This window comes from Bactrocera neohumeralis, chromosome 5 (genome assembly GCF_024586455.1).
Source record: "Bactrocera neohumeralis isolate Rockhampton chromosome 5, APGP_CSIRO_Bneo_wtdbg2-racon-allhic-juicebox.fasta_v2, whole genome shotgun sequence".
NCBI classification, from domain to species: Eukaryota; Metazoa; Arthropoda; class Insecta; order Diptera; family Tephritidae; genus Bactrocera; species Bactrocera neohumeralis.
Window position 1 is genome coordinate 40235527 of NC_065922.1, and position 25279 is coordinate 40260805.

At 38.1% G+C, this 25279-nt stretch overlaps 1 protein-coding gene across 3 annotated transcripts; it reads right to left on the bottom strand.

Annotated features, from left to right (window-relative positions):
- Nucleotides 1-10732: 10732 nt before the first annotated feature.
- Nucleotides 10733-21988, bottom strand: LOC126759673 (mediator of RNA polymerase II transcription subunit 15). 3 transcript variants are annotated; one of them, XM_050474669.1, is made up of 6 exons: nt 21871-21988; nt 19847-20114; nt 17847-18015; nt 16713-16882; nt 12625-13648; nt 10733-11898 (listed from the first exon to the last, which is right to left on the bottom strand). In XM_050474669.1, the coding sequence occupies exons 2-6, from the start codon at nt 19868-19870 to the stop codon at nt 11015-11017; spliced, it is 2271 nt and encodes a 756-aa protein (XP_050330626.1). In that variant the 5' UTR covers nt 19871-20114; nt 21871-21988; the 3' UTR covers nt 10733-11014. The 3 variants fall into 3 exon arrangements, with proteins under 3 accessions (XP_050330626.1, XP_050330625.1, XP_050330624.1); XM_050474668.1 differs by having other exon boundaries at nt 21671-21988; XM_050474667.1 differs by having other exon boundaries at nt 21626-21988.
- Nucleotides 21989-25279: the final 3291 nt, after the last annotated feature.

Here is a 25279-nt window from a genome sequence, read left to right on the forward strand (position 1 = left end):
GCATTCACTGTATTCAGCAGATTTGGCCCCCAGCGACTTCCATTTGTTTCCAAAACTCAAAAAATTTATGCGTGGCAATCGTTTTTCATCAAATGAAGAGGCCATAACGGCTATTGAAGCGTATTTTGCAGACCTTCCGGATTCTCACTTCAGGGATGGGATCCACAGATTGGAGAATCATTGGAGCAAGTGTATTAATGTTCAGGGAGATTATACTGAATAATAAAGTGTATTTTGAATCATAAAATTAGGTTTTTCTTATCAAACGACAAAACGTATCGAACAACCTGGTAACATCCCTGTCACATAACCACTTAGTCCGATATATTTATATTCAACTCGGTCTAATTAGCTATGTGTCATATTTTTGCTGGAGGAAGTTACACACCGATATCCATAATTTTTGTTACCGAAAGCTAAAACGCTAAATAATTAGGGAACTCACAAGTTCTCATAGCGGATCTTAAAATTATAAAGTCATAAAAATACCTGTTTAAAAAATGTATTGTTGGATTGATGATTTCTGTTTATATCAGTATCGAATGCAAAAAAAGCAAGCAGGCTTTGAGAAAAAAAATCTATAATTTTGCGAAGAAATGCAAGTTCAATTTAAATTGTTTACTAATAAGATAACTGATCATCAACTTTACACTCTTAGTTTCTCAAACGTATAATGTCGAACCCTAAATTGTAAGAGCGTGCGGGGTTGTCAAGCTTTGTCCCTTGGCAGACATCTACGAAAGGGTTGTGTGCACCTATCATGAGAAAAAGAAATCCTTCATAGCTGTCAGCAAAAAAAGAGCCGTAAAGAGCTTTGAATTAGAAAACATTCCTAAGGACTGGTAAGGGCTTATCAGAAAGCTAAAACAGATGCAGATAAGACCATTTCTCAATCTGTAAGTAATTCAATTCGTTACACTTTACTGGCAGATATTTCTCCAGATAATTACCAAAATATTGAAATGTGTACTGCAGCGGTCGTCAGAGTAGCACCTAAACCGCCGCCTGTTTTTATGGAGAACTGCTATTGAAATTGATGCCATGGAAGTGTTATCCATTCACAACTCCTCTGGAATATTTCAAGTGCGAGCTTGCAAAGCTGGAACACATAGTTCGGAATCTCACCAATGCCAATTATTATATTTCTAAAACACCTATGTCAATATTATTCATTGATCTTGAAGAACTTGCATTCCTCTCTAGAACAACGAAGGCATATGTAAAGGCCGTCTTATTTAAACGATAGTTTCTAATAAATCTGTTTTAAAAAAGTAATTTTTATAAAATTTAACTATGAATTTCTGGGGTTCTTGAACTGAACATTATTTCGTTGACATCGAATGGATTGCTCATGTCCATTAGTGATTTTCGGTGAATTTCTAGATCACGCCGACTTCTCTTACATTGTTCCTCAATCAACATAAATACAAAAGTTTGTGGATCCATATTTTGTTCCTAAATTCACTTTGAATATAAACGATTTAATTTTTATTTATCAAAATCCAGCTGATTTCGAAATGTCAAAATTCAAAATTAAGTCTGTTAACCAAAATTTCGAATTATCATGGATTCGGTGATAGCGAATTATGCATATTCATAGTGGACATTCGTGTTCGTAGCTTAGCTAGGATGGAGTGCGTGATAGGGCTGGTTAGGTATAGGTGGGCGCAGGGAAGTAATGACCCGATTACACCCATTTTTGAACAACAGTGTTACTATTGTCAGGAAAGGATTATGCCTTAATTTCAATTGTATATCCCATTCATTGACCGATATTTTTGGTCAAAAGTCAATTATTGACACTAGGTTCCACATATTCGGTACCTAGGGGCTTGAACAGTTTTGGATGGATTTGGGAAATTTTCGGTCATAAGGTGTCACATTTTAAAGGCATTATTTGTGCAAAGTTTTTTCCAGATATATTAATTGGTGCCTTGTATAATGTAAAGTAAAATAATCATATGGAATTCAAAATTATGCTATGTGAGAAGTGGGCGTGGTTGTAGTGCCATTGTGCCCACTTTCGCAATAATCGTATATCCGTAATTGCTTCATATCCTTCTGAGTGCCGGAATAATCCCATATAAAATCTAATATTTTTTTTATCGAGTCTAAACAGTATATATAGTATAGTGTGTGTAGTTCAGCGACCCACAGGATCACTTTGATATACTCCTATGGTCGCTGCTGTGGTAGGACAGTGGCCATATCTTATACATATGTACATAAGCATATATCTATAAAACCTTTATAATATGACAAATATGCCTAACACGAAAATGTGTTCTTTGCGATAGTATCCTTTGTTAGTACCAGATTCCCACAATCGCTTTATGGCGCGTAATCTCTCTACTACTGTAATTTAAGTTTTTTATTTACAAATGCATGCCGCAGCCTTAACCAAGACTACCAAAATTTCTTTAACTGCCGTAGGGTTTGCTCAACATACGCTTCGCCCGAGTCAAGTGCCTAATCCTGACAGTGAAAAGAGAGTTTGGTCGGATTCTAACAACAGACTGTCGCCCGCCCAAAGTGAGAATAGATTGTATGGCAGCAACATATCAAAAGCCACTTTGCTTGCTGCCTTCACTGCTGTGAATGCAACATGTCACACATCTCCAAGCTCATGCGTGACAAGGAAAAGGAAAGTAAATACAAAACCGGATGGGAGCTACTCCTTACAAATCCACATACAAGTATACTGTGTGTACATTTATTATGCATGCGGAGACTTGAAGCTTCAAGCAGCTGAGGGCATTTCTACTCATCCATGTAGAATTGTATATTGTTGATACGCACAAGAACCATTCTCAACTGTTGTGACACGTTCACAAGTGCCTGCGGGCGAATCGTTACCATGAGAAAAAAGCCTGAGTGTCCAAGCCAAATGCTAATCTAAGGGCTAAACTTCCTTTCCCCACCACCTCAACCTCATCAATATGCTCTTACGCACCCATTATTCTCTACTTGTTGTTTGATCACAATAATTTTACTAATTTTATTTGACACGTAACACACGGACGTGCATAGAAATGAGCTGGCGAACAGCCAGTCAAGCAGGCAACCAACCAAATGAAGAGCCGCACACGACGCACAGGACGGGTTGAGCGCCAGGACGACGGGCCCTGACACTTGACACAGGTCGGAAAATGTCACTTACATACCTCTTTAAATACAATATATGTTAATATGAGTGTTTTGTTTCTGTATGTGTGCACATTTGTTTATAAAAATATCCTGTGCTGTCACTTTATTCATTTAGTTTTGTTTGTTCCGCTGTATTTTTATTCCATTGTACCTGAAATAATAGGGTTAAAGCCTTGGAATATTACACATATGCCAATAAAGGGTTACTTTAGAGATACATTTTTATTATTGGTTCCCAAGTTATGAATAATATTATATATGGAATGATAAAATAGAATTTCGAGTATATACCCTGCATTTTGTACCTCTATAACCAGCATTTACCATACATACAATATCGCAATGCTTGTTGCTTTCAAAGCCGTCACTCGTAGAACATTTATCAGCATGAACCATGGGTTTAACATAAACAATGTAAACAACATGACATCGGCGACCAATAGATATTGCCAACTATTGATATGATTCGATCTCGAGTGTGTCGCAATAAAGTAATGATTTCAGCAGCTTGACGTAACGTTCTATTGAAGACTTAAGTTACAGATATTGACATAGAAAACCAAAAAGTTGAGAGTCATTAGTCAAAGATATGAGTTAATTTAGATAGCTGGTTGGACAGCCATATCTTTAGTAAATTCTGAATCTCTGAAAAATCACCCTATATTTTCGAATATATGCATCTTTATACTATACTAGATAGGGTAGTTTAAGTCGAAATAATCCGAATATTGAAGGTGCAAGAGCCAATTATATGAAACTACATACAGATGTTTGCTTACGAGTGTATAAAGGTATGTAAATTTTATATTTCGTTGCTCTCTCATATTCGTGCGTGGTTACGTTACGTATTGTACCGTAGTGTGGTATGCAAAAGAAATCTGAGTGGTTTTATCAATATTAATATTAACATATGTATGTATAGTACATAGACAGCACTACTGTCTTGCTATGATTGTTCCCAGCGTGCGGCATTAATCTGGTAAGATTTTAATTTTAAATATTTTGGTGTTTGCTGTTCGTAATTTTGAGGCACTTTTCCCGTTCGCTTATAAACTGCAAAGTATACTCGCTAACCTAACAAACACTTGGTCAAGTTCGAGCTATGTAAAAAACTAAATTTTCGGTTATTATTGACTTGAGAACCAATTGCTTAATGCTACACTTTTTAACATTTGTTAAAGTTTGATTAGATATATTCGGTCTAAGTTCTTACAGAACATGGGTCCATAAAATTAAGAATGCCTATATTTTGACCGAAACAGCAAATAAAACAAGTAAGGAAGGGCTAAGTTCGGGTGTCACCGAACATTTTATACTCTCGCATGGTAAAGTGATAATCGAGATTTCATAATACGTCATTTACATATTTTTCAAATACCGTATTTTTGTAAAGTTTTATTCCGCTATCATCATTGGTTCCTAATGTTTATACTCGTATTATACAGAGAAGGCATCAGATGGAATTCAAAATAGCTTTATATTGGAAGAAGGCGTGGTTGTGAACCGATTTCACCCATATTTCGTACATGTCTTCAGGGTGTTAAGAAAATGTTATATACCGAATTTCATTGAAATCGGTCTAGTTGCTCCTGAGATATGGTTCTTGGTCCATAAGTGGGCGGCGCCACGCCCATTTTCAATTTTAAAAAAAAAGCCTGGGTGCAGCTTTCTTCTGTTACTTCTTCCGTAAAATTTAGTGTTTCTGACGTTTTTTGTTAGTCCGTTAACGCACTTTTAGTGATTTTGAACATAACCTTTGTATGGGAGGTGGGCGTGGTTATTATCCGATTTCTTCCATTTTTGAACTGTATATGGAAATACCTGAAAAAAACGACTCTGTAGAGTTTGGTTGACATAGCTATAGTAGTTTCCGAGATATGTACAAAAAACTTAATAGGGGGCGGGGCCACGCCCACTTTCCAAAAAAATTGCGTCCAAATATGCCCCTCCCTAATGCGATCCTTTTTGCCAAATTTCACTTTAATATCTTTATTTATGGCTTAGTTATGACACTTTATAGGTTTTCGGTTTCCGCCATTTTGTGGGCGTGGCAGTGGGCCGATTTTGCCCATCTTCGAACTTAGCCTTCTTATGGAGCCAAAGAATACGTGTACCAAGTTTCATCATGATATCTCAATTTTTACTCAAGTTACAGCTTGCACGGACGGACGGACAGACGGACGGACAGACAGACAGACATCCGGATTTCGACTCTACTCGTCGCCCTGATCCCTTTGGTATATATAACCCCATATCTGACTCTTTTACCACCATCATCCACCATCAGCCACCAAGATCATGCGATTTAACGCCTTTAGACTATTTTTTGTGGGGCTACGTCAAGTCTAAAGTCTACAGAAATAAGCCAGCAACTATTCCAGCTTTGGAAGACAACATTTCCGAAGAAATTCGGGCTATTCCGGCCGAAATGCTCGAAAAAGTTGCCCAAAATTGGACTTTCCGAATGGACCACCTAAGACGCAGCCGCGGTCAACATTTAAATGAAATTATCTTCAAAAAGTAAATGTCATGAACCAATCTAACGTTTCAAATAAAGAACCGATGAGATTTTGCAAATTTTATGCGTTTTTTTTTAAAAAAAGTTATCAAGCTCTTAAAAAATCACCCGATATAATACTCTCCTTAGCAACATTGTTGCGAGAGTATAAAAACAGACAAAGTAAAGAGATCGATAAAGCATCACTTTCCAGAGTTGGGAAAAAGGAACCGTCAAACTTTCACAGTCATTGCACACAAAGCCTTCCTTCCTTACGAAGAAATCTGAAACTCACAAATTATTGAAATATTGGGTTCAGAACCTTCTTTGATACTTTCAGTAATTTTTGATCAATAAAATATTCACTTGAAGACTTGAAATAAACTTGAGAGAAGATTATGTTAAATATAAAGTGTCGTATATGTGCCTATAGATTGAAAACGCATCGAAAATTGGACTACCTTAATTTAGACACAAGCCCACACATAGGTAAATGTAAATATATATATTTGTTTAAGTAAATACCTCAACAAGTGCGTTTGTTTATTTAGGTTTGATTGTATTTATTTTTCCTGCCCGAAATAAAATTACAAAGGCAATAACGCGTTCGCACCGGCAACGAGACCTTTGATTTGTATAAATATACTTACATGCGTAGGTCTCGTGTATATCCAGTACGTATGTATGTACATATGCCATATGTATGTATGAGACATTACTACTTATTTCCCACCAGAAAAATTGGCGTTTTTCTAGTCCAGCGAAGTACCGGCTAGCTTTCAACACTTACTAATCTACTTCAGACAATTTGTTACGCTTCGCCGAATAATTTTAAGCCCGAATTCTTGTTGCTGAGCCGCCTCGTTTACATAAAAGATCGTAAGAACGTTAATGCCAACAGTCTTATTAATGATATTATGAAATTTTTTTTGTAAATTTTGTTGTTTCCCAGCAAAATTTATTGATTTTTGGAAATCAAAATCTCAAAAAAAATTTATTTGGCTCTAGGTGTGTTCTGCAATTTAATACTGAATTTAATGTTTGAAGTTTTAACATATGCCCTCGCAAATTGTAATAAAATTCATGCAAATAAGGGTCTTCTTCTCTGGAAAAACAGATAACCTTCGCTATGTAAAAATGTTTATGCAGATTTCTGAGTAAATGGAATTTAGCATTAACGAATTTCTTGTAATAACATGATTTACGGCCAGTCTTTATTTGAGATTACCTTCATATTTACCATAGGGTTGCCCCCGCCTGCACGTATTTTTTAAATAATTCTCTAATGCAAATATTTTTTTACAACTTTACTCAAAACAGCAAAGGTTACATCACCAACGACAGCAACAAATACTGCAAGGAGAAATTAAGTGTTGGAAAAAAAGTGAGAGTGAAGCAAAAGTTTTTGCAGTTTGTTCGTTGCCACAGTGAATAAATTTTTGGTTTATTTATTTTGTTTTTCACTCACTGAATAAATACTTGAACAGTACACGGCGCATAAATATGACCTATGAAAGACAGTATTATTTGATTAAATTTACAAAATGTAGAATAAGGAAGCATTACGATGGTACAATTGAGAATAGTAGCATACACTAAAATCGGTTCGTGAGTTGGTGCGATGGCATCGACAGCATTGACCATAACAACCGCGACGTTTGTTCTGCTTTCTCCAGGTTGGATAAAGAAGCGAAGCAAATGGGTCTGGTAGTGAACAAGGGAATTATACAAGTCACTCATCATCCCCATCTCTCTATATGGTGCAGAGGTGCCGAATCCGGTGAGTCGGTGTAGCGAGTTTTCGAGATAAAGGTTCTGCGGTTCCGCATTCGAAGGAACGATGAGTTGTACGAGATATACGACGACATTGACATAGTTCAGCGAATTAAGAGACAGTGGCTACGATGGCTAGGTCATGTCGTCCGAATGGATGAAAACACTCCAGTTCTGAGAGTATCCGATGGGGGAAGAAGAGAAAAGACCAGGTAAAGAAGAACATGGCTACGCCTGGGATCTTAAATTGGCGCCAAAAAGAAGATCAGAAAACTTCGTGAACTAAAGAAGGAAAAGCGTTGACTACAACTACTAAGCAGGTTAGGTAGAATTTTTATTTCAATCCTGTATTAAGAGACAGTGGCTACGATGGCTAGGTCATGTCGTCCGAATGGATGAAAACACTCCAGTTCTGAGATTATCCGATGGGGGAAGAAGAGGAAAGACCAGGTGAAAAAGAACATGGCTACACCTGGGATCTTAAATTGGCGCCAAAAAGAAGATCAGAAAACTTCGTGAACTAAAGAAGGGAAAGCGTTGACTACAACTACTAAGCAGGTTAGGTAGAATTTTTATTTCAATCCTGTATCTTTCATTATTAGCTCTATTTACTACTTGAGCCCTAACCCAAATTTTACACATGTAGATGTATCGTTATAAATAACGGCATTGTTGCTCTCGTTTTTGAACATTAATGTAGGCGAATGAATAATTTTTTTTTTTCAAACAGCGAAAATTCTCGTTTTTTGAACACACCTCGTACACGAAAAATCATTCTAATGTTTTCTTTATCCAATTTGGAAAGAACGAAACAAGTCGAACTAATGATGTCGACTCTTTAGTGTAAATTTGAAAAGTCATATAACCTTTTCAGATTTGCTTTAAAAGTTAACAATCAAATTGTGAATCTTGTTCAGTTTTCTTCCGATATTTTTCTCCGTTCTTATCAAAATGAATACAGCCTGATGACCATTTTTAAGAAAAGATTTTTTAAGAACACATCTAAATCAGGAAGCTTTGCATTTATTACTGCCACAATGGTTGTTACTCGCATGCCTTCATTTTTCACGGTTTACCGACATTCACGAAACCATCACAGAGCCTGTTGAGCACTACAGCCGCAGTCACCGTTCCTTCAATAAACGGCTTTTTCATAAACTTGGGAACATCGCCAGGTGACTCGGCTGCTGATGCACACCTACATAAAGTACATTTACATATGTAATTATATGTACATATACATATGTACTCATATATCCAGTAGACGCATTAAAAAGTTTTAGCACTTAAAAATGCTTAACTTTCGCAAAAAAATAGAATAAATATAATTTCTATAAATGTATGTACTCTGTATAGGGTGTGTGGATGAAATTTTCTAAATGCGGTAATTGAAAAAGTTTTTCCAACCTCAAAGGTCGCTCTTAAAGTTGTTGAGTCTATGGATATTAATTGTTGTTTACACTCGCTAAACGCGTGTCATTAGATATGCATGGTGAGCTGTGAGCATCTCATTTTTAGTGGCACATACTCGCTCAAAGAGGATACATGGAAACATATCGCACCGGGATATTTGCATAAATTTATATCACCTTCATTTTTATATACATACATGAATAGAAACATGGAAAATGATTGCAATGACGCAAATACTATCACCACTATAGAGTTTGAGGGATAACATTTTTGACCTACACATAATCTGACCTTATAATTATCGAGATTTATTTATTTTTTGTATGGATGTCGAAAAATTTAGCATGGCATAGATAATCTCTCGGTGTAAAAGTCAAACTATCGCTGCGAACTATTAGATGGAAGGTACAGGGTTCGTCCGAAAAGTAATAGGACTGAGTCGACTTAAAAAAAATATTGAACCAATCGTTACAATTATTTAAAAACTTTCAAAATAGGCTCCTTCTGCGTCGATGCAGCGCTGCCAGCGCGATTTTCAAGCATTAAAGGCGTCACGGAAGGCATACTCCGGAATAGCCTTAACAGCCGAGGTGCATACTGCTTGAATACCCTCTGTCGTCTCATAATGCTTGCCTTTCAGATAGGGAAACAAAAAAAGTCCGGGGGAGGGGTCACATCTCGGCTGTAGGGCGGCTGCGGAAGCGTTGAGATGCCGGTCCAATTTTAAAACCAAATTTAATGTTGGCTCTTTGTTCGAAGCTCATTTTCGCACCGATAACACAAACATACAGACACTTAAAACGCAATCATTTCACTTCCAATGAATGAAATGTCATGAAATTCTCACTGGACAATCGATAGAGATAGCAGATTCGAACGCACCAGTCGACATATAGATGGCGCCAACAGGGGCGCCAGATTCAAAAAGTCCCGTTTACTTTGGAACGCTCCTTGTTGTGAAGTCCTTTTTTGCCTTTTCCGAAAATCAAAAGTTTCGTTTGCAGCTGTACGTAAGAGCTTGAAATGCCGTTCCTCAGTTCTCTTAAACCGAGTTGCTGATGAGTGCTCTCAGAGAGCAGGAGTGCAAGACGAGTAGAAAATCGTTCGGCTGCTGTGACTTATGTCTATCACAAATGATCGATCTTTTTTGCCTTTTCCGAAAATCAAAAGTTTCGCTTGCAGCTGTACGTAAGGAGCTTGAAATGCCGTTCCTCAGTTCTCTGAAACCGAGTTGCTGAAGAGTGCTCTCAGAGAGCAGGAGTGCAAGACGAGTAGAAAATCGTTCGGCTGCTGTGACTTATGTCTATCACAACATGATCGATCTGGTTGGTGGCTTTTCGATCCGGAGACAGCCAGATGGCTTGATGAGTTTTCTATGCTAGAATCTAGTACTACAGATAACCATATTTCGGACCCCGGCGATGTCGATCAGCCTCAACCCCTCTTTGCCCACCCTGGCGTTAAAGTCGTCAAGCACGATTTTGACATCGTGGCGGAGGCAGCTCTCATAGGTGTGCTCCATAAGCTCATAGAAGACATCTGTGGTCTTATCATCTTTCTCTTCCGTCGGGGTGTGGACGCAAATCAGCCACCTAGTTGACCAATTTCAACCAATTTTTGTACATAACACTTAATTCAAACAAATCAACCTATGTACCTATGTACTTCCCACAATTTTAAATTCCATGGGAATCTTTCATTGTGGCTACATATAATCCTCAAATACCTTTAATTAGATTTACTCTCTTTATTTAAATATTAAATGCTATTTTATTGTACGAGTTTGTAGCAAAATATCTAAAAGTTGCGAGATCCTCCCATAGTTTCGAAAAAGCTTTCCTGAAATTATCTTCTGTGGTGCAAATAAGGCGCATATAATATAAATATAAAAGTTCAGTTGAATACAATTACACATTTACTTTATTTTCGAAATAATATAACTTGTACGATCTCTAAAACACTAGGTCATTTATATATAGATTATAGAGTTGTGTGAGCAAATAAATAACGGTATGAATGTTATACTGAAAGGATGAGAGGTGAGTGGAAAAAACATAATTTGAATAGTCTCGTTACGATCGAATTGCGATGGAATAGAAGTCAGCATCACCGTGGCAACGTAACAAAATTTCTCTGTTCTCGCCCCATTTTTCATGATCTCAACACCCTAACCTCTCTACTACCTTAAGGGTACTTAACAATGGCATTATTGTCGTCATTACCGCCACTTGTCGCTGTTGAACCTAATTGTTGTTGCTGTTGCTTCCGATCCGGTTCCGGTCGCAAATGTTGTTGATGTTGTTGCTGCTGATTATCGACATCAGCATTTGCTACATTTTCCAGCAGCTTTTGTGTTACCAAGGGTGTGCCGGGGTTATATAGGTGCGTTCCATAGTGCACACCCGCCGGATGTATAAAGTAAGGCAATCCCCCACCTGACCATGGCGCCCCGCCGATGCTGTCGACGGCATCCTGCGGTGCCACATAGACTGCAGGCCGGCCACTGAATGCCGACAATGCTGGTGGTGGATGTTGAAGCGAAGACTGCTGCAACTGAAGAGGTGCTTTTGCAACTAAGAGGCTTTGTGGGCTTAATGCTGCTGCAAACGGTGACGGTCCACTGGGTGGTGGCTGAATGTGGTAGTAGGGAGGTGCAAGAGCAGTCTGTGGCGCAAGCACTGCACTCGGCGATGACAATTTGACTAATGTTGCTGCATGCGGCGCTGGTCCGAGTTGTCCTTGAAAGTAACTGGCATAGGGAGATGGTGGTAGTGAATGCTGCTCGGGCTGCGGTGGTTGCACAAAGGTGGGGCCATAGAACAATACCGGTGGTGCTATGGGCAATGGCGATTGTATCGGCAATGCAGTAGTCAGTTGCGGTGAGGCAGGAGGTGGTGCAGCTGAAGAAGTTACTGCGGGGGGCGGAGGTGATGACGCCTGACTCACTTTTGGTTTCGGACCGCCACGAGGCGTCCCTGGATGTGGATGTTGTTGTGGTTGCGAAGGTTTTGATAGCTGCGTGTTGCGCTCTTCGATGGCATGCGGCTGCTGTTGATCCGATGCATGACCTGCAATTGATAATTAATGAGTTTAAATTTCAGTTTTTAACTTAAAAAAATATATGTATATGTATGTTCATACACACATAGTCTTAGCTGAACATAGTACACATATACAAACTCTATAAACAGAGGTAGTACTTAATAAAGCATCTTAGTAAAGCGAAAGGTTTGTTTTGAAAAACTTTTTTCGAAACATGGAACGGTCTTAAATATTTTACGAATTTTCAATATTAGTTTTCCAATTCAGTGATAGACGGCCGCCGTGGGTAGTGATTTTAGATGCGTGCTGGCGTACGCAGGACATTTTAACGTCGGAAATACTCTTTCTGGCTTGATATTGCCAGCTGAAAACGGACCCATTTCAATAATTTTCAGTTTATAGTACTCAAGTCAAGAGCACTTGATAAAAATACCAAACTAAGTCCTCAATCTTATCATACTACGTAAGATATTGCTATAAAGGAAGCAAAGTAAAAACAAAGACACGAAACTGGAACTCCCACTGATGGGGCTTGGCTTGATCTTTCCAGATTATCTCGGATAGCCAACTTCAAATACGATTACCTAAAAGTATTTGCGGCCAATGCGAAAAAGATTTCCCCTATAATTATGTGCATATGAATGTATAATTCAGTTTACTATCGCGGAATGTCAATGCCGCGCTTCCATCTCTTTCGGATATTATGATAATGACGGAAGGCGAATATTTGAGCGGCAATGCATTTTAATTACCGTAATGTGGCAAGTGATGAGGTTGTTTGACCTGAAGTTGCAGCTGCTGCTGCTGCTGTGGTGCATGGCGAATAAGTTGCGGCTGCACGTACAACAACTGCGAAGCCGGGTACACTGCCGGTCGAGGTCGCGCCAATGCTGAAAGGACCAAATTCATCGGATAAGGCAATTGTTGTGGCGTCAACGCCGGCGGCGATTGAACATGTGGACCGGCTGCAGGGTTAACCGGCGCCGGCGCATGTGACACATAATGAATGGGCTGCTGTGTGCGATAGAGTTCGCGACTTAATGAACTGCCACTGCCGCCGCCTCCGCCTCCGCTTCCAACTGGCTGCAAAACAATGAGTGGGGGTTGGGGGGCACGCGGTGCCGCTAAGGGCACTGGCGCTGACGGCGGTGCTTGTTGTTGGAGCTGAGACAGGGGCGTTGCTCCATGCTGTGCTGCTAATTGATATTGCAGCTGTCGCACATACGATAACGGAATGGCAATGATGTAATGGATCTGTTGGCGTGAAGGTTGCTGATATTGTTGTTGTTGATGCTGTTGGGATTGTTGTTGTTGTTGCTGCTGAGACTGTTGCGGCTGCGGTTGTTTTTCTATAGCAACATATGGCTGTTGTTGTTGTTGTGAATGTTTTTGAATCACTGGTTGTTGTTGTTGAATTTGTTGACTGTGGTGTTCATTCGATTGTTGTTGTTGTGTGTGCGTGTGTTGTCGCCTGTAATGTTGCGGTGGCTGCTCCTGCTGCAAGTGCCGATCCGACGGTATAAAACCTCCTTCGGCATAACTCAGATTCGGCGGTAGCTTTGCCGCCTGTTGGTTATACTGGTGTTTAAGCTGGTACTGTTGTTGTTGTTGATGCAGTGACTGCGGTGGTGGTAGCTCAAGGTGCTGCTGATAAGGCCCTCGAAAGGAATGTATAGGTGTGCCATAATGAATGTTGTCATCAACATAATTAGAAAATTTTCCACCATTTGAGGGTCCGGAGACTGGACGACTGTTTGGAGGCCTGTCATAATATACCTGAAATGAAATTAATTTAGATCTTTTGTAATGTTGTAACTAATCATCAACAATCAACTTAAATACAAATGAAATCATAACGGCATAAAACAAATACTAGTGCGCATCTCAGGGTTAAGAAGACATACCAATATTTTACTTGGGAATGATAAAATCAGCTTAAGAAACAGTAAAAGAGAGTAGACGAGAGCAAATCTCACAAAAGCATTGATAGTTTTATTCACTTAACAAAGCTTTGTATCAGCTGAAAATTATAGAGCTAGATATAAAGTTATATGTGTATAACGGGTGATCCAAGCAGATGTACTTTTTTCAAGAGCCTGTTTTGAAAGGTCACACGTGAGTCGTGTTAAGCAGTCATGTTATTTTTGTACAGTATTGTTTGGCATTTCATCTTGGAAACACTTACGCCTGAACAACGTTAACAAATCGTTCAACTTTATTACGAAAATTCACGTTCTGTGAAGAATATGACTGTTTGCAATAATAGCATTCATTATTGAATAATATTCGACAAAATGGACCACTTCCAGCAGCAGTGAAGAAAATATAGCAACCGTAGTTGAGAGTGTACACGAAAACCGTGGATAGTCGATTCGACGCCGTTCGCAGCAACTCGGAATGACGTATGGAACGACTTGGCGCATTTCACGTCGAGATCTTAAATTGATAGCGTTCAAAATACAGCTTGTGCGAGAACTGCAGTCGCTCGACCTTCCCAAACGGCATTGCTTCGCTCTATAAGCTCTTGAAAAGTTCCAAAAAGATCCGACGTTTTCGAGCCAAATTTTGTTCAGCGATGAAGCCCATATCCTGCTCATGTAAACAAACAACATTGCCACATGTGGGACGAAGAGTATTCAAGAGCTACCATGTCATTCAGAAAAAAGCAACGGTTTGGTGTGATTGTGGGCCATATATCTTCAAAAATGATGCCGGTGAGAACGTAACCGTCAATGGCCATGATAACCGACTATTTGATGCCTGAAATTGAATCGTGGGCGGAGACATTTAGTTTCAAAGGAACACTTTCCACACATCGAACGATGTGACGCAGAAAACTATGACTGCATCCGCCACGCCATACATAATGGCCGTTAGCTATATAAAAATTGCCATAACTAAACACTAAATTAAGATATAGAACTGTAATTTGCCACGGGGGATCGCAGTAGTTTACATTTGAGAGCTTAAACTTCACTCAGAACGTTTGTACATTTAATCGTAAAATCTTTTAAAATTTACGAAATCGAACAAAATTCATCTAGGTACCAAAAAATGAATTAACTCGTGAATATTTTCGGTTCACTTTTTCGAAAATATTAGTCGATGGATGAGATATATAAGAGAAATTCAAAGAAAATCCGTTCCTGATAATAGCAATTATCCATATTAAAAATGGGTTGAACGTCAATTCAATGGTGGCCGACGCTCCTCATTTATCTCAATAAAGATTTTCCAGAACCTTCGGGTGACTTGTGAACCTGATATATCAAGACCAATATGTAACATATCTTAATCAGATAGAGAGCATGCTTTACATTTATAACAGCATACATTTTTTGCATGAAAATGGATAAATTTAGTAAACATTTCATTGGAATGTGGCATGCTGATACTAGAAGATATGTCTAAAAGTATATAAGTTTTATTAGTAGATATGTATATTCAAAAATTTCTTGAAAATACGTTGTCCAGTATACCTGAGCCAAAACACCCCAATAGCCGTTCAAGTTGGTCTAAATGTGATGTTTAATGAAACTAAATTGAAAAGTTTCTTAAAAATTGTGTGGTTTTGCGCTGAATAAAGATGGTATTAGTCAACACCTTAGTCAAAACCTCATATCCTTAATACTTGTTTAAAGAATTTCGATTGGTTGACGTTGACGGCTCCTACTGCGACGATACTGCGCTAGCAGCGCGATTTCCAAGCATGGCGTCACGGAAGCCATTCACCGGAATAGTCATGAGAGTCGAGGTCAAATTTTCTTAGCACACTTCAAGTCGCCGCAATTTCTGGTCGTCAGTGAGCACTTTTGGGACCATCTTCGCGCACACCTTCCACATGTTCAAGTGCTCCGCCACAATGTCATGAACCACAGATTTTGATAAATTTAACATCTGGGCAATTAAACGAATACTTCGTCGACGGTCTGAGTTCAAAACTTTGCGCACACGAGTCTGTGTTTGTCGAAGTCACAGGTCTCCCAGCACGATCTTCATCAGCGACCTCTTCCCGGCCCTCCAAAAATGCCTGGTGCCACCGAAACACACCACTTCTGGCTAAAGCAACATCTGGGTAAGCCTGCATGAACTTATCAAACGTCTCTGTCGCAGATTTACCAAGTTTCACCCAGAATTAAATCGCGTACCTCTGCTCTAACGAACGCGGTTTTTTCGGCTTGCAGCTCTCACAAAAAAACGGCGTCTTCCTGACTCTGCAGGTGTTCGGAGCAACTGACCAGCCTCTCGTTCGTTAGCTAGGAACGCCCTTTACCGAATCCAGTTGGTGCGCGCACGCACCGAAGTACAGTCGCGGCGGAAGAAAATCAGTCCTATTGATGGAATTTTAAGTTATATGGGAAGCGCGTGTGTTTGTTGTCCGATTTTTTACAGTACATAATAATAATGGTTGGCTACCACATACCAATTGAGATATAAGATTTCAAAGTAGGGCGGTGCCACGCCTATTACGTAGTATCAGCTAAAGAACTATTTGTAGTTACGTCGCTATAACCAAAATAAATCGTAAATTTTCTGCTGTATTGTGTGAATAATGAAATGGTTGTGATTACCACTGTTTTATTCGATATGATAACTCGAAAATGTTTCTTAATTTCTCTGTTAAACTATAAAATCAATAATATTTAAGTAAGACACTTTTTAAGGTGATATTATATATTATGGTCGACGATTTCAAAAAAAAATTCAGGAACTGGTTTTGCTCCTTCTGAACATTTGTCATTTTCGGTATTTTGTAACTCTTTTGTAGGTAGTGTACGATATCCATTTTATACATATGTATATCGTATTACCGAAAAAATATTTCGGGCTATCGACTTACCTGTGGAGCTGCCTCTTCGCCTATATAACGTACGGTTGTTGGTTGAAAACTAATTGGAGAAGGAGCAGGGGATGATTGGAATGGCTGCGGCTGAGGAGGCAATTGTTGATAACTTCCACTAGTTACGGGTCTGAAAGGAGCAGCTTCTTTGTTTGTGAATGCTGTTGGCCCTGCAAATATTACAAAATTAAAGTATGTGTATTGCTTCTGTACGCTGGAAAGGTGTATTCTTAGGATAACAACTAAAGTTAATTCAGGATTAACCGAACATTTCATACTCTTGCAACTTGCCAGGGAAATATTTTAAGGTGCATAAGTTTTGTAAGTTATACGGTTACCATTTCAAGTACAAAGACACATTGTTATCAGTAAAACACGTTCTCTCATTTTCCTGGAGATAACTCACATCTTGAGCGATATATGCGGAATAATGTCACCTGGAAGTTCGTTGTATTGGCTATATGGAAGCTAAGGGAAGTATTGACCAGATTCAACACATTTCTAACACACAGACATACTATTGTCAGGGAAGGATTATACCTGAATTTCATTTATATATTTAACACATTGACCGATATTTGCGGTAAAAAGTCAAGGACTCCAAATATTCGGTACCAAGTGGCTTGAACAGGTTTTATTGGCTTTGAAAAATGTTTTAGGCATAAGGTTTAAAACTGTGTTCATATGAAAAGATGCAACCATGCACAGTCTGAATGTCACGTACCAAATTTTGTTGAAATCGGTCTCTTTTTTTCCTAGGGAATATCTGTGTCAAGTTTCTTCAAGACATCTCAGTTTTTGCTTAAATTACAGCTTGCACGGACGGACGAACAGACAGTTAGTCACTCGGATTTCCCTTCGCCTCATCATCCTGATCATATACAAGTATAGTATATAGGGCCAAAAAGATTTGTCTTGAGCGAATTTTTCTAGCTTTAGTGCTTTAGAAGATATGTATATTCAACCTATTAGAGGGCGACGCCACACCCACTTTTACATTATTTATAACTATCTGTCTCGATTACTTTTGGGTGATACAATCAACCGTTAGGTGTATAAATCTTTTACACCACAAGCAACATGTTGCAAGAGTATAACAACAAGTCAGCCAACCAAAGCTACCACCACACTCACCAACTTGATCTGAAGAGTCGCGTTTTTCTGTTTTGCTCTTTGTTGCAGGTGCTATGCTCGATGTTACTTTTACTGTGTCGACTGTTGTTTCCACCGCTAGGCTATCACTTATGTTCGCAACATTTTCGGCGAAAACGCTCGTAGAACATACAAGAAGCAGCCAAAATATCTGCGAAAAAGAAAAGAAAGAGGAATTTACAATTGAGTTATTAGATTTAACAACACATGACAATCAATATAATGTAATGTGTGGAATGGGATCATCATTAATCAAATTAGTTGTATATGTGTTCGTGCTACTATGAAAGACACAATGCATGTTGAAACTTTGAGTATCGCAAAAACAATTTATTCAATATTGTTAAAATAAAACAAAATTCACCATAAATGCAATGTATTGAAATCTAAATATCCTCTTCAATACACCAGTTGATGTAACTGTTACTTAAGCCAGCTAATGGTAGGCCCAGCAGACGAAGAGGTCAGATAATAGGAAAAGATGTGTTGGAAAAGTATTCTTAAGAGAGCATGCGAGAGTGGTTAGTATCATGCAGAGACTCGACCTAATCCCGTTCTTAAACAGTGAGTCATCATAAGTTTTGCTAGTGGCAATAATGACGCCGATAATTCCGATTTAGTCTACTAGACCTTGATTTGAAATAATTTGACGGCGTCATAACCGTCACCCATCCATATGGGTGAACTTTACTGCCGATAACCTTTATGTTCTGCCATTGACTCCGCTCAATTATACGCTTGTAAAGTCATAGTTTCCTCATTTATAATTATCATTGTATCTTAAACGCCTAAGTAATCAAGTACCCATTTGACCATCGACTTGCATAAAATTACTAACTGGTTATATAAAAGACTTACATCCAGCGTTTTTTTATACGGATATTAACAGTTATTTTGGTTGCCTTAAGCGATTTGGTTGAGTTTAGAATAACATTCAAACATTTCTTCATTTTTCGCGTAAAACCACCAGCTTTCCCGCTTTGAATCTTCAAAGCAAATGATACCATTTCTTTTCTACCACCAAAAAAATAATTCGTAGAAAGTTCTCAGTGCAATCGCAATGTGGTTAATGACTGTTGTTGTTATAAAGATTATATGGCTCAACGCTTCTTCTTAACATTTCCTTTAAAATCTCTTTAACACTTCCCTTAAAGACGTGAATATTGCATAGTGCCCACATTTTTGTGTTTTATATTTAAAGTTGGTTTTTTTTTTTAAATAGAGCGATTTCATACCATTTTAAGGTTATGGCTGTCAACTTTACAATGTGGAAGCCTAAACACTAGTATTTTAATTTGTAATTGATAACACCCAATATTTGTCTTATTCTCATCTCATCTTTGATATCGTCTCTTTAGGTTTGGTGTTCATTTTATTTCCTTTAAAAGTTTCACTTCTTTTGTGGTGTTTAACTTTCTTTATTAGCCCGACTGTCGATGATGCCAACCTTTTATTTATCAAGACGCCCTGGTCAAGTCACTTTCGAAAGCGTGTTTTATAGTATTTTTCACAAGGCTTATAGTGTATAACACAGCTCTTCTTAAACTTTTTTCCTACATTTCTAAAAGCTAGATTTCTAATGCTTGCTTAAAGATGCTGAATATATTATGTTAGATTCAGGATTGGATTGAGTATAGCTTTGGTATTGTATCTGCATTTTCATTCATTCTCTTTCAGCCAATGCTGTAACGGAACTAGTTCTTCAAATTCTTTAACATATTTATCTAGAGCTCATATTCTTTATCAATTGGTAGTCCTCTCTAAATTCGTTTCTAATGAATTCAACTTTTGCATTTTTATTTACACAATTACAAGGCTAAACATGGCAGTGCAATCCATCATTGCTTTAAAAAACACATTGTTTGAAAAAAAGATGAAAAAAAGATCACGCCCATTATTAGTTTACATTAATACAGTGACAATTGAGTACAAGCTCCAATTATGTTTGATTTTAGTATCAAAAGTAGTTAATAAATATTTACCCGTAAATAATATGTTTTGCCCATGTTTGTTCGTTACACAAAAATTTGTTCTTGTATTTGTATGCTTGTCGCGTTTGTTGTTGATTTGGACCGTTATCTCGATATATCGATTGTGGCAATACGAATATTAAATATTTCGAAAGCTTTGCCGTACCTAAAACATTTTTACTTCATCCGCTAATTTGCATATACACGTGTATTTTGTTGGTTATTCAGTTGTTGTTGTTATTATTGTTTCATTTATTGTAATGTTGTCGAATTCAATTAACTGTACAAAATTAAATTATCGCACGCCCGTTGAAACTTGTTAATTGAACACATGTACATGTCTACACATAAAGGACGAGGACGAACCACAAAACAGAAAACGAGTGGGAATAAAACATGCTAATAAGCAGAAAAAAAACCATCGATTATCCGAGTCGAGCATTTATTATGTTCGAAGCGTGTTGCTCGCAAATCAACTCTAAATATTGCTAGGCCAGTGACAGAGTAAGCTCGCAGGATTATGGCATATAAAGTATGTACATATATCTATAGATTTATATGTATGTATGTATGCTTTCAACAGTGTATACAATTGAATTATTTTGGGAAGTGAATATTTGAAAAACTGTGTTTAATAAAAACCCAGAAGAATTTCACAATTATCACAATTTTCGTCCTCGACAGTTTTCGTTTCGACAAGCTAACCAATACACTCTTTTAGATCTTCATAAGCACACAAAATAAATTGAGAGATGTGATAGAAGAAGCAATTCGAAAATCTCTAAGAAGACAATTACATTACTAACGGCCTCAACTCGGTTTTCGCTTTGCATTTGCCTTTTCTTCTTCTTCTTTTAAAAATACGACGAAGACCAAAGCATTTCATACCTACACAAATACATAGTTCATATCAGTTTTATACCCTAGCCACCTATTGCACAGAATATAATCGTCTTTTAAGAGGATATTTTCATTTTAGAGTTGCTTTAGCCTTGGCGCGAAATCTTTATCAGTATTATATGCAAAAAGTATTTGAATGCAGCTAAAAGGTACAATGGAGGACTTAGAAGTCCCCGCTTTACTTTGGGACGCCCTTAAAATAAATATAGTATATTACATACTATATATCGTCACCTAAAGCAAAATAACGAAACAACACTTTTCATAACAAAATACAGGCGAAGGAAAAACGATATAATAGAAACCACTCATATTGAAACAAAATTTGAGTTTTGGTTATAAAATGGTTATACTATATGTGACCTGGTCTACGAAAAGGGAGCTAACGTGCGAAAACTAGTTTTCTGGGAAAAGCTGTTAAAAATAATCGTCAGTTTCTCGTTATATCATTAATTGTTCTCCTTTTTTTTGACACCTAAGCCCCCTTTCCGTAGACCAGGTCACATATATTGGCTAAACAAAAACTGTAATTGAAAATAGTTTTGTCCGAGCTCTAACTTCTCCAAATCAAAAAAAAGAGAACCAAACAAACAATGTTTGCCTCACGCAACCGTAACGGATCCGAGTTTCTAACCGGCGCTATCCAACATCTTTATCAATGTAAATTGAAAATAGATAAAGGCACAGAACGTCACCTCGCTAAAGCTGGTAAGGTGAGTGAAAGATGAAATTGCGAAAGCTTTGAGTGACTTGACATTTCAATTGTCGTCAGCACCATAAAATAATTTGTACGTTGAAAATATAGGATTCATAATTTCAGGTCATTAGAACACTACAGAAACTATTTTTAACACTACAATAGCCACAATTATTATTTCACTATTCTAACACCTTAATTTGCTTCCTGCCTATGGCTGAAGCATGCAACATATTTACACAAGTTCAATGTCACTGCCACACAATGGGAAGCAAAAATCGCGATCGCTGCCTTTCAACACGCCACAGCGCACAATTCGGCTCACTCATAGCCGGTGGCTGGTACTCATGCCCATAGGTATACACCTGCTCCTCGCCCTCTTACAAATGTATTTCATGAGCTGACTTTGGCAGCTTTTCCGCGTTTACACACGCGATACCTTTTAAACGCCCGCTAATCGTTTAACTTGGCGTTGCGCGTTGCGCGCTGAGGCGTGCGGATTACTAAACCGTTTGCTGAACAAACTGCAGAGCCACTTATATAGTTGCCGCGTTCGCGTGCCGAGTACTTCGATGAAAGTGAAACTGAGGCCGCCTCTGGTATGGATTTTATACTCACTGCCAAGTGGTTTTGCTGCAGCGCCGGCATGGTCCGCCAGCCAAACTCGTACATACCTAATGGGTGCACGGTGTGCGCTAAATACGACATGCGGCACACGAGCGCTTGGTTCAATCAACTACAACACAGTTTGAGTCGTTTTTCCTTAGGCTTACTTGCACAAATAATGCAGCGATTTGCCGCCTTGTCGCTTCCAAGAAGGAAGTGTGCGAATGACGAAGTTTTTAATATATTTGTTTAGTTTTAATTACATATTTTACTTTACGAGCTGTGTAAACAAATACATTTCCCTTAAAAGGTGGTAAGTAGCTTCCACCTTTTTTCTTCTTAATAGACCGAACCACTTAACGTTCTTGGGCTTTTTGCAGTTCCAATCACAGACAAATTTTTTTGTAGCTTTTTTTGGGCAACATACAAAATCGTTATTATTCGATCAGTTTTCTTTCTCTTGAAAACCATTTTTTATACTGTGAACATTCATAAATCTATAAATTCATTATCAAAATAGCATTTTATAAATAAATCGATCACTCAGTTATGTACATATGTCCTTAATCGACTGATTAAATTGATTTACTGCCAAGCAAATTCTTAGATTCTAACAATATAAGCGTAAAAATATTTGTAAAGAGATTGATATACAAGCTCTTCATATGAAGCCTATAAAAATAAACTATTGGCTTGACACTCCCACCTTTATGGTGTTATTTCACATCCTACAATTTACTTTTACAATTTCTAATTGCAACTTGAGCGACACAAACGGTTTCAACAAGCCTTATGGTACATTTTATCCACGTTTATGTTCATCCCTCTGGTTGACCTAATATGTAGGTAAAATTAATTTTGCAGATATTTGGTAGTGTACTTACTGCAAGGTTAGTACAAAAGTTTAAAAGATGGACTCATTGCCCCACCCTTAATAAAGACAGGTGATAAATTTACAACCAGCATATGGATAGAATCTTTTTCTGATAATAATGTGCACTTGTGTCAAAAATGTGAAAAATCGGGTGTATATTTCTAATGACAGTCTGTCTTTGGATACAATTGGGTGAATACCTAATCAGCACAGCTCCAATATACCTAATATGAATGTATGGATATCCGAAATTTCAGTTAATTTTATACCATATACAATATCAATCAATCTATGAGGTATGTTAATAAAACTCTCTGAGCATGTTTTTCTGGTCTTGAGTATGTTGTGTTAATACTTATAAGAATTTTAGATTTCAGGTCCATATATTAAATATCTTAGCAAACCAAAGAGAACGTATTGTATAGTATTCTACATATGGTAATATATTTTAATGTCGAATATGTGTGAAATCGGTCTACGAATTGATCCATCTCCCATATTCTACTTACGCAACTTAACACCATTTTTTTGGCCAAGATGATATTTTATTTGTATTCGCGAAAAAAGTGTGGAGAACCCTTAACATGACCGGAAATATAAATTGTATTTTTTATCTTGCAGAAAATGATGAAAACGTGGTCTTTTAGAAAACCAAGAGAAGCTTTTACTTATTCTTTATTTGTTCATTTGATTTTAGGAATCCAATCACACTCCTCCCAAAATAGGGAATAGGCACTACCAGGTGAGGAAATCATCTAGACGAGAATGGAGAAGAGGTTCAATAGGGGATCCTCCTCCCCTATTGAACTATTGAACTATCTCAGTCTATACCGACGGGTCCAAAATGGACTGCAGATTAGACACGGGGGTATTCTCCGCTGATCTAGGCACATCTCTCTCTATACGTCTACCGAACTCGGCTGGCATCTTCCAAGCTGCATAGAAAAAGCCTGCGAAGTTCTATTGCAAAACCACGAGATTATACATAAAACAACTATATTTACGGATAGCCAGACGGCGTTCTTGGCCTTGTCTTCGCCCATGACGAATTCCAGTATAGTCCACAACTGCAAGAAAGCACTAACCTCAAATAAAAGACAAGCTCCAACTGGATTTGATGTGGGTTCCCGGTCACAGGAACATTTTCGGTAACGAAAAAGCAGACGAGTTGGCAGAGGCAGGAGCTTTCCTTAACGAATCCGAGGCGGAGCTAATACCAAGCCCGCTAGGATCGATCAAAAGAGAGATCAATAGACAATTTCAACAAGTTGCAAATAACAGATGGGAAAACATAACAAACATAAACAATGATGGCCAACATATGACAAGAAAAGAACCAACTACTTATTAAATAGGTCAAGGAAAAGTATCTACAGAGTAACAGCTACCACAACAGGGCACTGGCCATTTAAGGAACATGCGTCCAAAATGGGTATGCCCTACAACAACATCTGCCGAGGCTGCGGAATAGCAGGGAACAAGGAAACAATTTTCCACTTTCTCTGTGAATGCCCAGCCCTAGCAAAGATCCGACACAAAACACTTGGAATCCATCAAGCACCAAACCTTGAATGTTTTTCTACTAACAGACATAAGTTGCTTCATCGAAACCTCAAAATGGTTTGAGAGAGAACGTGAAACGTGATAGCAGATACAGAAGTTTCTACGAATAGTGTATCAAAATGGCACATCAAGTGCTAATTGAGCCCGATAAACAACAGGGCTGCACTCCTACCTACCTGCCTACCTCCCAAAAAATGTCATAATTACCAAAGTTTAACTGGTAACTAGATTTTAGCTTTACAAGTATTTTTCGTTTATCCCAGCAATGGTTCGAAAACGTGTGGATCAAGTAACTATGTCTCAAGTTTTAGTTAAGTTATATTTTGCATGAACATATGGACGGACCATTTTATAAAATCTCACCGAAACAGATGGGAGCCTGGAGTAGTAGAGCAGACATAACTTCACAACACTGTTTTTACCAGCGTTGCAACATTAGGCAAATCGTTGTCATGATAGAAAATTATCGCCTCCTGTCTACTCGCGAAAACAGATGCATAACGGATATTTTGTTTTACCGTTGATTTTCTTAATGAATCTTTTTTCATCACCAGTCACAATCTGATGCAAAAAATACTTTTTTGTCAATTCAGATGGCACCCGATTTCTTTTCTTTTAAATGTATCCGATTACTTTTAAACGTTTTGAAATGATTTGATGAGAGACTCACACGGATTTCCCGATCCCTTCTTGTCTTCGGCAACTATCTTCATTGGTGTTTCCAATTCCTTATATACAAACTTTCTTGGTCCAAGATGTTATTCGTCTTCGAAGCCAAAATCGCTACTTTTAAACCGTGCAAACC

Excerpts from the sequence above, each read along its gene's own strand:
- LOC126759673 (XM_050474669.1), bottom strand. The coding sequence starts at position 19,870 with ATGGGCAAAACATATTATTTACGG. Across the intron at positions 18,016-19,846 it reads GCAAAACATATTATTTACGG|ATATTTTGGCTGCTTCTTGT; the intron begins GTAAATATTTAT and ends TCTTTTTCGCAG. Across the intron at positions 13,649-16,712 it reads GCGAAGAGGCAGCTCCACAG|GTATATTATGACAGGCCTCC; the intron begins GTAAGTCGATAG and ends ATTTCATTTCAG.